Source organism: Macaca nemestrina, chromosome 16 (genome assembly GCF_043159975.1).
Source record: "Macaca nemestrina isolate mMacNem1 chromosome 16, mMacNem.hap1, whole genome shotgun sequence".
Lineage (NCBI taxonomy): Eukaryota > Metazoa > Chordata > Mammalia > Primates > Cercopithecidae > Macaca > Macaca nemestrina.
Window position 1 is genome coordinate 90,870,037 of NC_092140.1, and position 13,814 is coordinate 90,883,850.

Sequence of the window (13,814 nt, forward strand, 5' to 3'; positions counted from 1 at the left end):
ACAACAATGTGTTATACAAATTACCCAATGAATATTTGTAGATTTGATTAGAAAAGATGAACGGTAAATTCTCTTTCAAAGTTTCACATGGCTATGATTTAAAAATGTTTGTATGTATGTATATCAAACTTTCTATAAAGCACCTTATATGTGGTATAAACATTAAAACTACATACTTTAAAAGCAGATTGGCTTTGAGATGAAGTCCCAATGTATTCTGAGTGTCTGCTGAAGAGACAACAATGTTAACTTGCCTCTCTTGTGACTATCTTGTTGGAAGCTATAGCACGTAATGAGAAATGTCAAGTCCCAAGATCAATGAAATTTTGGACTCTAGGGATTCCACAGGAATAGCATTGATCCTTTTAAAGAACACCAGTCAGAGATGGGTTGTAATATATTGCAAAGAGAGGCTCAAGAGGATAAGCGGCCAAGTCCAAGATACCTACCTGACAAAAAATTCAATCAGCTTTTAGCGCAAATTGCCCACTCTGCTCTGCTCTCTTTCATGCAATAGGTTGCTTCCAATTAAAGTGCGCAAATTAATTTTTATCACTTCCAAATTAGTTTCAGAATTTGTGTCAAAGTCTGTTTCAGATGAAAGCATCTGTCCCTCACATCTTTTCAATTCTGTTATCTAGTTAGGGACCTATTTAAAGTCTCCAAGATAATTTCTGTGTTCAAAGCCACAAGTTTGAAAGAATAACAATGAATAATATTATAAAATACATTAATAAAGCAATGATAATTCAACTCTAACCTACACTAGGTAGCCTTTGCTTATCTCTTTTATGGTCTGAGACTCTCTATCACATAGTCTGCTTACAAATATTCATTATCTTTGTGACCAATTCATCACAATAGTCAAAATGATTAGAAAAAGACTCATATTTCTGAGATGTCTGCATTCTTCACAATATACTTGACACGATAAAACCACACATACTTTCTATACCTGCCTAAAAAGATTTCACAAACATGACATTTTTTCTTTGTGGAATTAATAGAGCTATCTATTACAATATAATAATGACAATGAAAGAGAAACAAATATGTTAAAGTCAGTTGAACTTGAGAAGATTTTGGTGATATGCACGTAAGGTTAAATGATAAATCCTATTGTTTAATGCTGTTGTGATGAACAGGTATGATTTGGCCTCCGTGACACACAAAGCAGTTCCATGTCCACACCAAGGCCAATCCCTGCATTATAACAGCTACTAGGATATTAAGTTACATGCCAGGACTTCCCCCTTCAAGGATAGGTTAATACTTGTACTTAAGGGCATTGTGTCACACACTTTAATACAAATTTAGACATAACTAGCTTTCTGGTCTTGAGTATCAATGTATTATGAGAGAGAAAACACATCTGGCCTGCTTCTCTGACCTGTGAATTGAAAGCTAGAGTAATTAAACTGGAACAGAAAAACATCTCTTTCATATTGTGAGTTTTCTGATAGCAACAACTACATCTATGTCAAACCACAAGCGGGGCACTGATACGACAGTCAATTCAGTGTGTGCTGTGACTGCCTGAAAAAAGAGTGAAGAGACCAACACAGATGGTTGCCCTAGTCCAGCATATATACGCTACTAGGTTAGCTTTTTAAAGAGGTAAGTGAGTCATAAATCAGGCAGTCAACCAATGCTAAACCTGAGATTTTTTTTTTTTTTTACTATTGTGATCATCCTTATGGAAAAAAGCTAAAACCAGTTTGTTTCATAATCATCAATTTGATATAAAGTTAAGCATTTTATGAATGCTTAAAGTATGGTACAAAATATTATCTGATAACAATTCATGATTCATGTAACAAATACTGGACATCCTCAGTATATCCAAGCAGGAGAAGCAGTTTGTGATTAGTATAAAAGTAGATTCTTGTAAACTCTAGAAAGTCAGAGGTTGTGACTTTCCCAGCATTCCCAGCTGCTGAGATAGTACCAGGCACACAGTAGGCACTCAACACATGTTGTTGCTTGACTAATACTTTAGGTGTTTATCTTGTTTATTCTAGAAGAGCACTTTTCCCTTTTATTAATGTGCTATACTATATATGTTCACATTAAATATCTAATAAAGTCTTGACAGGATGAATTCTATGGAAGTGGTTTAGGTTCATAACGATGACAACAGTTTTTGACTAAAACTAAATTCCTATAGATGGAGGTAATACTAAAAAATACATATTGATAATTTTCTGTCATAACATCTTTAAAATAATCTTGTCCTTACTTAAAACTTAAATATAATACTGCTTTTTAACAAATATAATATCCACATTTTTGTTCTTAAGGATTATAAAAACATTTTGTATTACATAGCTCCTGTTGGAAGGAGCTAAATAATTTAAATATTATTGTATCTAACTTTTCTTGCTAACTGATGCACCAAAGCTATAATTGATAGCCATCTTTTGGTTTAAGAGATCATTAGAAAACAGAGTAGTGAACATAGATAATTACTATAATTTAATATTTTTCTTTAGTATTCTTTACCTCCTAGCAGTACATTATATAAAACATCTTATCTCTGCTACTAGATGACAGCTTTTAAGAAACAAATCCCCTTTTTGGAAATAACACTAGCATCATTTCTGGTCTTCATTTCGAATTAGATTTAAAGCTCTATTCTGTTTCTTTTAAATTTTTTCTAACAAGTTCTAATTTTTATCAATGTATATGAAAGATATTACACAGACCTGCTGCTTAATTAAACTTTTTAAAGAAATGCTACACTATTATGGAAATAAAGACAATTTGGAAATATGTGAACATATATTTAGATAACATATACTTGATAATGTACCATTCTTGAGAATAATAAAGCCATCACTGGTCATATATCTTATACACATGTACACATATGCATACATAGACATACTAGAATTCTGTTAAAATGAATTTTTTAAGGACATAGCTTTAAAAAAGAGTAAATAAGGAGATTATCTTACTGGTATTTAGAGTATAATGTTTGTTAATAACATAGAATTGGTAACTAGTTATTTGAACTGGTTGGAAATTAGGCAACATTGAATATCTTTTCCATCAAATCAAGATCACATCTTGTTCAAATTTAGAACAGAGACTCATATGTACAATAGACACTCTTTTTCAGTAGCTATGCCAAGAGGCATATGCTATTTTACAACATAGTTTCTTCATCCACTGTTCAACTCTAGCTATGGGCAACAGGAATAAAACTTCACATAACATTTGGACATCTAATCCAATCTTCCACTATCTTCTCATTCAAATGTATTTTTCCATTCTCTCCTGTACTATGATGGGGCCTTTGTTCTTTTTTTTTTTTTTTTTAATTATACTTTAAGTTCTAGGGTACAGTGGATAACGTGCAGGTTTGTTACATATGTATACCTGTGCCATGTTGGCGTGCTGCACCCATAAACTCGTCAGCACCCATCGACTCGTCATTTACATCAGGTATAACTCCCAGTGCAATCTCTCCCCCCTCCCTTCTCCCTGTTATAGGCCCCGGTATGTGATGTTCCCCTTCCCGAGTCCAAGTGATCTCACTGTTCAGCTCCCACCTATGAGTGAGAACATGCGGTGTTTGGTTTTCTGTTCTTGTGATAGTTTGCTGAGAATGATGGTTTCCAGCTGCATCCATGTCCCTACAAAGGACACAAACTCATCCTTTTTTATGGCTGCATAGTATTCCATGGTGTATATGTGCCACATTTTCTTCATCCAGTCTGTCACTGATGGACATTTGGGTTGATTCCAAGTCTTTGCTATTGTGAATAGTGCTGCAATAAACATAAGTATGCATGTGTCTTTATAGCAGCATGATTTATAATCCTTTGGGTATATACCCAGTAATGGGATGGCTGGGTCATATGGTACTTCTAGTTCTAGATCCCTGAGGAATCACCATACTCTTTTCCATAATGGTTGAACTAGTTTACAATCCCACCAACAGTGTAAAAGTGTTTCTATTTCTCCACATCCTCTCCAGCACCTGTTGTTTCCTGACTTTTTAATGATCGCCATTCTAACTGGTGTGAGATGGTATCTCATTGTGGTTTTGATTTGCATTTCTCTGATGGCCAGTGATGAAGAGCATTTTTTCATGTGTCTGTTGGCTGCATAAATGTCTTCTTTTGAGAACTGTCTGTTCATATCCTTTGCCCACTTTTTGATGGGGTTGTTTTTTTCTTGTAAATTGGTTCGAGTTCTTTGTAGGTTCTGGATATTAGCCCTTTGTCAGATGAGTAGATTGCAAAAATTTTCTCCCATTCTGTGGGTTGCCTGTTCACTCTGATGGTAGTTTATTTTGCTGTGCAGAAGCTCTTTTGTTTAATTAGATCCCATTTGTCAATTTTGGCTTTTGTTGCTGTTGCTTTTGGTGTTTTAGACATGAAGTCCTTGCCCATGCCTATGTCCTGAATGGTATTACCTAGGTTTTCTTCTAGGGTTTTTATGGCATTATGTCTAACATTTAAGTCTCTAATCCATCTTGAATTAATTTTCGTATAAGGAGTAAGGAAAGGATCCAGTATCAGCTTTCTACTTATGGCTAGCCAATTATCCCAGCACCATTTATTCAATAGGGAATCCTTTCCCCATTTCTTGTTTTTCTGAGGTTTGTCAAAGATCAGATGGCTGTAGATGTGTGATATTATTTCTGAGGACTCTGTTCTGTTCCATTGGTCTATATCTCTGTTTTGGTGACTGTAGCCTTGTAGTATAGTTTGAAGTCAGGTAGCATGATGCCTCCAGCTTTGTTCTTTTGATTTAGGATTGTCTTGGCGATGCGGGCTGTTTTTTGGTTCCATATGAACTTTAAAGCAGTTTTTCCAGTTCTGTGAAGAAACTCATTGGTAGCTTGATGGGGATGGCATTGAATCTATAAATTACCTTGGGCAGTATGGCCATTTTCACGATATTGATTCTTCCTATCCATGAGCATGGTATGTTCTTCCATTTGTTTGTGTCCTCTTTTATTTCACTGAGCAGTGGTTTGTAGTTCTCCTTGAAGAGGTCCTTTATATCCCTAGTAAGTTGGATTCCTAGGTATTTCATTCTCTTTGAAGCAATTGTGAATGGAAGTTCATTCATGATTTGGCTGTTTGTCTGTTACTGGTGTATAAGAATGCTTGTGATTTTTGCACATTAATTTTGTATCCTGAGACTTTGCTGAAGTTGCTTATCAGCTTAAGGAGATTTTGGGCTGAGACAATGGGGTTTTCTAAATATACAATCATGTCATCTGCAAACAGGGACAATTTGACTTCTTTTTTTCCTAACTGAATACCCTTGATTTCTTTCTCTTGCCTGATTGCCCTAGCCAGAACTTCCAACACTATGTTGAGTAGGAGTGGTGAGAGAGGGCATCCCTGTCTTGTGCCAGTTTTCAAAGGGAATTTTTCCAGTTTTTGCCCATTCAGTATGATATTGGCGGTGGGTTTGTCATAAATAGCTCTTATGATTTTGAGATACGTTCCATCAATACCGAATTTATTGAGTGTTTTTAGCATGAAGTGCTGTTGAATTTTGTCAAAGGCCTTTTCTGCATGTATTGAGATAATCATGTGGTTTTTGTCTTTGGTTCTGTTTATATGCTGGATTATGTTTATTGACTTGCGTATGTTGAACCAGCCTTGCATCCCAGGGATGAAGCCCACTTGATCATGGTGGATAAGCTTTTTGATGTGCTGCTGGATCTGGTTTGCCAGTATTTTATTGAGGAGTTTTGCATCGATGTTCATCAGGGATATTGGTCTAAAATTCTCTTTTTTTGTTGTGTCTCTGCCAGGCTTTGGTTTCAGGATGATGTTGGCCTCATAAAATGAGTTAGGGAGGATTCCCTCTTTTTCTATTGATTGGAATAGTCTCAGAAGGAATGGTACCAGCTCCTCCTTGTACCTCTGGTAGAATTCAGCTGTGAAGCCATCTGGTCCTGGACTTTTTTTGGTTGGTAGGCTATTAATTATTGCCTCAATTTCAGAGCCTGTTATTGGTCTATTCAGGAATTCAGCTTCTTCCTGGTTTAGTCTTGGGAGAGTGTAAGTGTCCAGGAAATTATCCATTTCTTCTAGGTTTTCTAGTTTATTTGCGTAGAGGTGTTTATAGTATTCTCTGATGGTAGTTTGTATTTCTGTGGGGTCGGTGGTGATATCCCCTTTCTCATTTTTTATTGCGTCTATTTGATTCTTCTCTCTTTTCTTCTTTATTAGTCTTGCTAGCAGTCTATCAATTTTGTTGATCTTTTCAAAAAACCAACTCCTGGATTCACTGATTTTTTGGAGGGTTTTTTGTGTCTCTATCTCCTTCAGTTCTGCTCTGATCTTAGTTATTTCTTGCCTTCTGGTAGCTTTTGAATGTGTTTGCTCTTGCTTCTCTAGTTCTTTTAATTGTGATGTTAGAGTGTCAATTTTAGATCTTTCTTGCTTTCTCTTGTGGGCATTTAGTGCTATAAATTTCCCTCTACACACTGCTTTAAATGTGTCCCAGAGATTCTGGTATGTTGTATCTTTGTTCTCATTGGTTTCAAAGAACATCTTTATTTCTGCCTTCATTTCGTTATGTACCCAGTAGTCATTCAGGATCAGGTTGTTCAGTTTCCATGTAGTTGAGCGGTTTTGATTGAGTTTCTTAGTCCTGATTTCTAGTTTAATTGCACTGTGGTCTGAGAGACAGTTTGTTATAATTTGTGTTCTTGTACATTTGCTGAGGAGTGCTTTACTTCCAATTATGTGGTCAGTTTTGGACTAAGTGTGATGTGGTGCTGAGAAGAATGTATATTCTGTTGATTTGGGGTGGAGAGTTCTGTAGATGTCTATTAGTTCTCCTTGCTGCAGAGATGAGTTCAATTCCTGGATATCCTTGTTAACTTTCTGTCTCGTTGATCTATCTAATGTTGACAGTGGGGTGTTGAAGTCTCCCATTATTATTGTATGGGAGTCTAAGTGTCTTTGTAAGTTTCTAAGGACTTGCTTTATGAATCTGGGTGCTCCTGTATTGGGTCCATATATATTTAGGATAGTTAGCTCTTCCTGTTGAATTGATCCCTTTACCATTATGTAATGGCCTTCTTTGTCTCTTTTGATCTTTGATGGTTTAAAGTCTGTTTTATCAGAGACTAGGATTGCAACCGCTGCTTTTTTTTGTTCTCCATTTGCTTGGTAGACCTTCCTCCATCCCTTTATTTTGAGTCTATGTATGTCTCTGCATGTGAGATGGGTCTCCTGAATACAGGAGACTGATGGGTCTTGACTCTTTATCCAGTTTGCCAGTCTGTGTCTTTTAATTGGACCATTTAGTCCATTTACATTTAAGGTTAAGATTGTTATGTGTGAACTTGATCCTGCCATTATGATATTAACTGGTTATTTTGCTCGTTAGTTGATGCAGTTTCTTCCTAGCCTCGATGGTCTTTACATTTTGGCATGTTTTTGCAATGGCTGGTACTGGTTGTTCCTTTCCATGTTTAGTGCTTCTTTCAGGGTCTCTTGTAAGGCAGGCCTGGTGGTGACAAAATCTCTAAGCATTTGCTTATCTGTAAAGGATTTTATTTCTCCTTCACTTATGAAACTTAGTTTGGCTGGATATGAAATTCTGGGTTTAAAATTCTTTTCCTTAAGAATGTTGATTATTGGCCCCCACCCTCTTCTGGCTTGGAGAGTTTCTGCCGAGAGATCTGCTGTTAGTGATGGGCTTCCCTTTGTGGGTAACCCGACCTTTCTCTCTGGCTGCCCTTAAGATTTTTTCCTTCATTTCAACTTTGGTGAATCTGGCAATTATGTTTCTTGGAGTTGCTCTTCTCGAGGAGTATCTTTGTGGCGTTCTCTGTATTTCCTGAATTTGAATGTTGGCCTGCCCCACTAATTTGGGGAAGTTCTCCTGGATGATATCCTGAAGTGTGTTTTCCAACTTGGTTCCATTTTCCCCCTCACTTTCAGGCACCCCAATCAGACGTAGATTTGGTCTTTTTACATGATCTGATACTTCTTGCAGGCTTTGTTCATTTCTTTTTCTTCTTTTTTCTTTAGGTTTCTCTTCTCGCTTCATTTCATTCATTTGATCCTCAATCGCTGATACTCTTTCTTCCAGTTGATCGAGTCGGTTACTGAAGCTTGTGCATTTGTCACGTATTTCTCATGTCATGGTTTTCATCTCTGTCCATTCGTTTATGGCCTTTTCTGCATTAATTATTCTAGTTATCAATTCTTCCACTTTTTTTCCAAGACTTTTAGTTTCTTTGCACTGGGTACGTAATTCCTCCTTTAGCTCTGAGAAGTTTGATGGACTGGAGCCTCCTTCTCTCATCGTGTCAAAGTCATTCTCCATCCAGCTTTGATCCGTTGCTGGCGATGAGCTGCGTTCCTTTGCAGGGTGCGATGCACTCTAATTTTTTTATTTTCCAGCTTTTCTGCCCTGCTTTTTCCCCATCTTTGTGGTTTTATCTGCCTCTGGTCTTTGATGATGGTGACGTACTGATGGGGTTTTGGTGTGGGTGTCCTTCCTGTTTGTTAGTTTTCCTTCTACCAGTCAGGACCCTCAGCTGTAGGTCTGTTGGAGATTGCTTGAGGTCCACTCCAGACCCTGTTTGCCTGGGTATCAGCAGCAGAGGCTGCAGAAGATGGAATATTGCTGAACAGCGAGTGCACCTGTCTGATTCTTGCTATGGAAGCTTCCTCTCAGGGGTGTACTCCACCGTGTGAGGTGTGGGGTATCAGACTGCCCCTAGTGGGGGATGTCTCCCAGTTAGGCTACTCAGGGGTCAGGGACCCACTTGAGCAGGCAGTCTGTCCGTTTTCAGATCTCAACCTCCGTGTTGGGAGATCCACTGCTCACTTCAAAGCTGTCAGACAGAGTCGTTTGCGTCTGCAGAGGTTTCAGCTGCTTTTTGTTGTTGTTGTTGTTTAGCTGTGCCCTGTCCCCAGAGGTGGAGTCTACAGAGACAGGCAGGACTCCTTGAGTTGCTGTGAGCTCCACCAGTTCGATCTTCCCAGGGCTTTGTTTATCTACTTAAGCCTCAGCAATGGCGGGTGCCCCTCCCCCAGCCTCGCTGCTGCCTTGCCGCGAGACCGCAGACTGCTGTGCTAGCAATGAGGCAGGCTCCGTGGGCGTAGGACCCTCCTGGCCAGGTGTGGGATATAGTCTCCTGGTGTGCCCGTTTGCTAAGATCCTTGGTAGAGTGCAGTATTGGGGTGAGAGTTACCCGATTTTCCAGGTGTTGTGTGTCTCAGTTCCCCTGGCTAGGAAAAGGGATTCCCTTCCCCCTTGTGCCTCCCAGGTTTGGCGATGCCTCGCCCTGCTTCAGCTCTGGCTGGTCGGGCTGCAGCAGCTGACCAGCACCGATTTTCAGGCACTCCCTAGTGAGATGAACCCAGTAACTCAGTTGAAAATGCAGAAATCACCTGTCTTCTGTATCGCCCGTGCCAGGAGTTGGAGACTGGAGCTGTTCCTATTTGGCCATCTTGCTCCGCCCCCCCAAAAGTTTTTAAAGCAGGGGACTTTGTTCTTATCCAACCAAAGCCATTTCCTACTTTTGTAGTATTCCTGTCAAAATGCATAAGAGTTGGGGGGATGGAGTGGGACATGAAGGGTGGAGGTGCAATTCCGTTTCCACCCCTCGCTGTCTCACAGGTTGGAACTGCCCAGAGAGGCAGCAGCAGGCCAAGCAATGTAACATGGCATCTTGTAGATTTCTTATCTACTCTCACAGTATTTTAGTTGTAGATGCACAGGTTTCCTGAAAAACTTTTCTCTCTGTTGGGTTATAAGTATTCCCCAAATTCATGTTTCAGTTTATTTTGGAGTGCTGTGTAAGCTGTGACAATCTCAAGAATCCTGGTTTGTGTACTTGCCATTATCACTTCACAGAAACCTTTCTATATTTTACAGGAAAGCCATGTATTTGAATGAACTATTGAAAGCTTAGTAATTAAAAGCAGTAATTATTTCTAGGCAATCTCTTATCCAGCTCTCCAGTCATTTAGTTTATTGGAAACCTATTATGTATATCACTATGACAGGAACTTAAGATAGAAAGACAGACACTCATTATCCACTTCAGTGTTTTCTTGGGGCAGCAGTCCAAGAACTAATAATTAAGTTCTCTTACATAAATAAAAGTTTCCTTGGAGAAAGAAGCTTGAGAGGCTGTGGATTAAACAAGCATCAACAAATTTATTTGTGTAAGACTTTCAGAGCTTATGTAGAAAGTTTGAGTATAAACAATGTACTCCAAAATTATTTCACGAAGGAGTCCAGCCTCCCCTGATGCTTTCTTCCTATCGTATATCTTAGGGTGCACTGTGGAATAACAATCACTTGAGGAATCCTCCCAAGCAAGGAAACTGTCTTATTCAGTTTTTGCATCCCCAACAATGCCTCATGTGAAGCGGGTACTCACTGTTTGCTAAATGAATAAACGCAGAAATTTACTACAGTATATGGTAGATAGCAATTAGTGCCCTGACTGAGACACAGGTAACATTTCTGAAAATTCAGAGAAGGGAGGGATTATTTTCAGCTGAAAGAAATCATATGAGGTTTAATGGACTAGGTGAAGCTGAAGGATGGGGACATTTGGAGACCGGGCTGCTGAGCAGAGGATCTGGGTAGGGGATTGTTGAGGGGATCTGGAAGTCTCTCCTTGTTGAAGGTGATAGTACTGCTCATTTTAACACTTTGAACATAGCTATGTTCCAGTACAGATTCTGGCCACTTAAGCTTTCATGTTTTAAAATCCTTACACCTTAGGAAAAAACTATTAGGAAAATCAAAACGGCAAAATATATTTAAATATATATTTATATCGTTTGAAAGGACAATTTGATACAAACACTCACTGCTGTTAGGGTTGTCTCCTATGATATGGTGCCGCCCACTCCAGTACCAGAGCAGCAGGGTGGCATCTCGAGATCCGGACACGATGTAGCAGTCTCCACCAATGTATGACTCAGACCTGGCCAAGCATGTGACCACATCCCAATGGCCAAATACAATCTGAGTCAATTTCCCTGCAACACAGAAATGACAGGTTTGCTTCATTTAATCTTTTTCTTCAAATGGTAATAAGTGTAACTTTATCAGATTTTAAAAATTTTACCATATTTATTTTATTTTATTTTACCAGTTTTGTGAAAAGTTCATCTATAGGCTGATAAAGTTACAATGTTATTCAAATCTAGCTACAGGTTGCTTTCTTGCATTGCTTTTGAAAATTGATACAAGAATGTCACTTGAGATTTTTAAGGAAAAGACTTTATTAAATAACACGATCATGATTTTTCTCTTCAGGGTTTGGGCCAGACCAAGGGGAGTTTCAGGATCTTTTACTGCATATGAATTTGTGGGAAGGGAAAAATAGCCCTATTTGTCCTATGAACTCAGGGATCATGCTAATGTTTGGAATAGATGAAGTTATAGTTACTTCACTTACAATGTGAACATTTAATTTGAATCTTGACTATTCAAGTTGGCAAATGATAAAAATGCCTACATCAAGTATGATTTCATATTCAGCTTTGGTTTTAACAATAGTCATTTTGAAGAGAATACGGTGTTTCATAGTTAGGATTACCTGTTTCTGTAGAATAAACTCTGAAGCTCTTATCCCAGAATCCACAGATAAGAATATAGCGATTATCTGCTGTGACCACAAAACAATGTGCATTGATTTGTATACTCTGGTCAACGAGGTCTGTGATCTGCCGTTTGTTTACACCAGAATTATTGGCTAAAAATAAATGGAAAAAAAAATTTGAAGATTCCATATGAGTTTCTCCAAGCACTCATAGAAGGAAAACAATACTTTCATGCTTCATTTATCCAGAAATAGTTTTTTTTAATGGTATGAGATTATTAAGATTCTCCCTTGAGGAATAAAGATTTCCTTAGTAGCAGTGATTATTTATGAACCATATTATGTATTTTAAAATTCTGCCAGAAATTTCAGTTCTCCCTCCACCAATAAATAAAAACAATATGAGGAATTCAAGAAAATTAATTTACAACATAATACAATATTTTAATGCATTTAATTCTTTAGGTGCTCACTACACACAAGTTCATTAGTTTATAAGAATCACATGAGAACTAAATATTGTATAAAGTATGTTATTAAGGAAGAGATATATTAATATTTGCCCCAGTCTGTCATTTTCGGATGGTATTTTTATAATTCCCCTGAAAAAGGAGGGTAGAGATTTGAGCAAGTGATGTTGTTATGTGGGTAGCCCCACAGGGAGCTTCAGGTCAGCAGCTTTACAGGCCTGGATTGTCAACAGACAGAAGGCCTTTCCAGAATGGGCTAGCAGGGGAGGAGAGGAACAAAAAAGATGCGAGAGGGACTGGTGAGGAAAGAGACAGGCAAAGAATCAGTGCAGAGCCCTGGGATTGAATCTGAATAAAGTCAGGAACTCAGAGACACCATCTGATTTCCCCAGTGCCTGTCTGCATGCCAGCCTGTCCCTTACTGCACGCCATCCTTTCAGGATAAATCCCTGGGCTGAATTCTTAAACAGAAATGCAGATGTAGAAGGTCACCACCACTCTCTAACAGCAGTTAAATATAAGTACTACTATTTGTAGACATCTACTAACACTATAAAAATAACTACTAGGAAACATAAGCAATAAAAAAATTATACAAAAAAGTCAGTAAGGAAAAAAAGACCAAAGATCCCAGGCCACTTGAAAACTATACAATTGGTCCTTTACTAATTAGAATAGACCTATTAATTTTTCCATGGTTACATACTAGCCGTATATTTCATTGTCAATGTCTGCTGGAAAGAGAAATAGCTACACTAGACTAATAATATTCTTAATCCTAAACCTTATAAGCTCCCAAAGAAATGTAAATGGTATTTTGTGTATGGGTATAAGTAACTAATTGAAATGCCTGTATCTTATCTTATTTCCAGGTTCAAAGACGAAGGATGAATTTGAATCTAAGAATAAGAGGTTGGGCGTGGTGCCTCACGTCTGTAATCCCAGCACTTTGGGAGGGCTGGGCAGGTGGATCACTTGAGGTCAGGAGTTCGAGACCAGACTGGCCAACACGGTGAAATCCTGTCTCTACTAAAAATACAAAAATTAGCCAGGTGTGGTTGTGCACCCCTGTAATCCCAGCTACTCGGGAGGCTGAGGTGGGGGAATTGGTTTAACCTGGGAGGCGGAGGTTGCAGTGGCCCGAGATTGCATCACTGCACTCCCTCCTGGGTGACACAGTGAGACTCCATCTCAAAACAAAAAACAAGAATCAAAGAATAAAACACCATGACTTTAATATGTAGCTTAATAACTTTTTGTAGCATTTTCAATTTTTTTCTAATTTATCTTACTAATCATTCAATGATACATATAGAACAAACATTACTAAAAACTGTCTTACAGATACGAAACTGGAAGGGCCTAGAAAGACTAAGAAGCTAGCTCTGGATCAAATGGCTAATACATATGTACATGATTATTTAAAAATATTTTGAATGTCTGCTGCAAAGAGTTATAGCTCATCAGTTTGCAATTCACATGAAACATTTGCTTTACAACATGTTAGTTTTAAAAAATTCAGTGATAAAGACTGCCAGAAAAGATGCTCTTCAATATTAGTTTCCTTTTTTTTTTTTTTTGAGACAGAGTCTTGCTCTGTCGCCCAGGCTGGAGTGCAGTGGCACGATCTTGGCTCACTGCAAGCTCTGCCTCCCGGGTTCATGCCATTCTGTTGCCTCAGCCTCCCAAGCAGCTGGGACTACAGGCACCTGCCACCAGGCCCGGCTAATTTTTTTGTATTTTTAGTAGAGACGGGGTTTCACCGTGTTAGCCAGGATGGT

The 13,814-nt window shown here is 38.4% G+C and overlaps 1 protein-coding gene across 6 annotated transcripts in view; it reads right to left on the reverse strand.

Moving 5' to 3' along the window:
* The window catches only part of LOC105486020 (neurobeachin), a 747,447-nt gene that overhangs the window by 12,200 nt on the left and 721,433 nt on the right, over positions 1 to 13,814 (reverse strand). For all 6 annotated transcript variants that reach the window (XM_011748656.3, XM_071081647.1, XM_071081645.1 and 3 more), the window contains 2 exons: positions 11,561 to 11,716; positions 10,827 to 10,997 (listed from right to left, as the gene is read on the reverse strand). In XM_011748656.3, the coding sequence (XP_011746958.1) occupies positions 10,827 to 10,997; positions 11,561 to 11,716 (327 nt within the window). The remainder of the gene's footprint in view (positions 1 to 10,826; positions 10,998 to 11,560; positions 11,717 to 13,814) is intronic.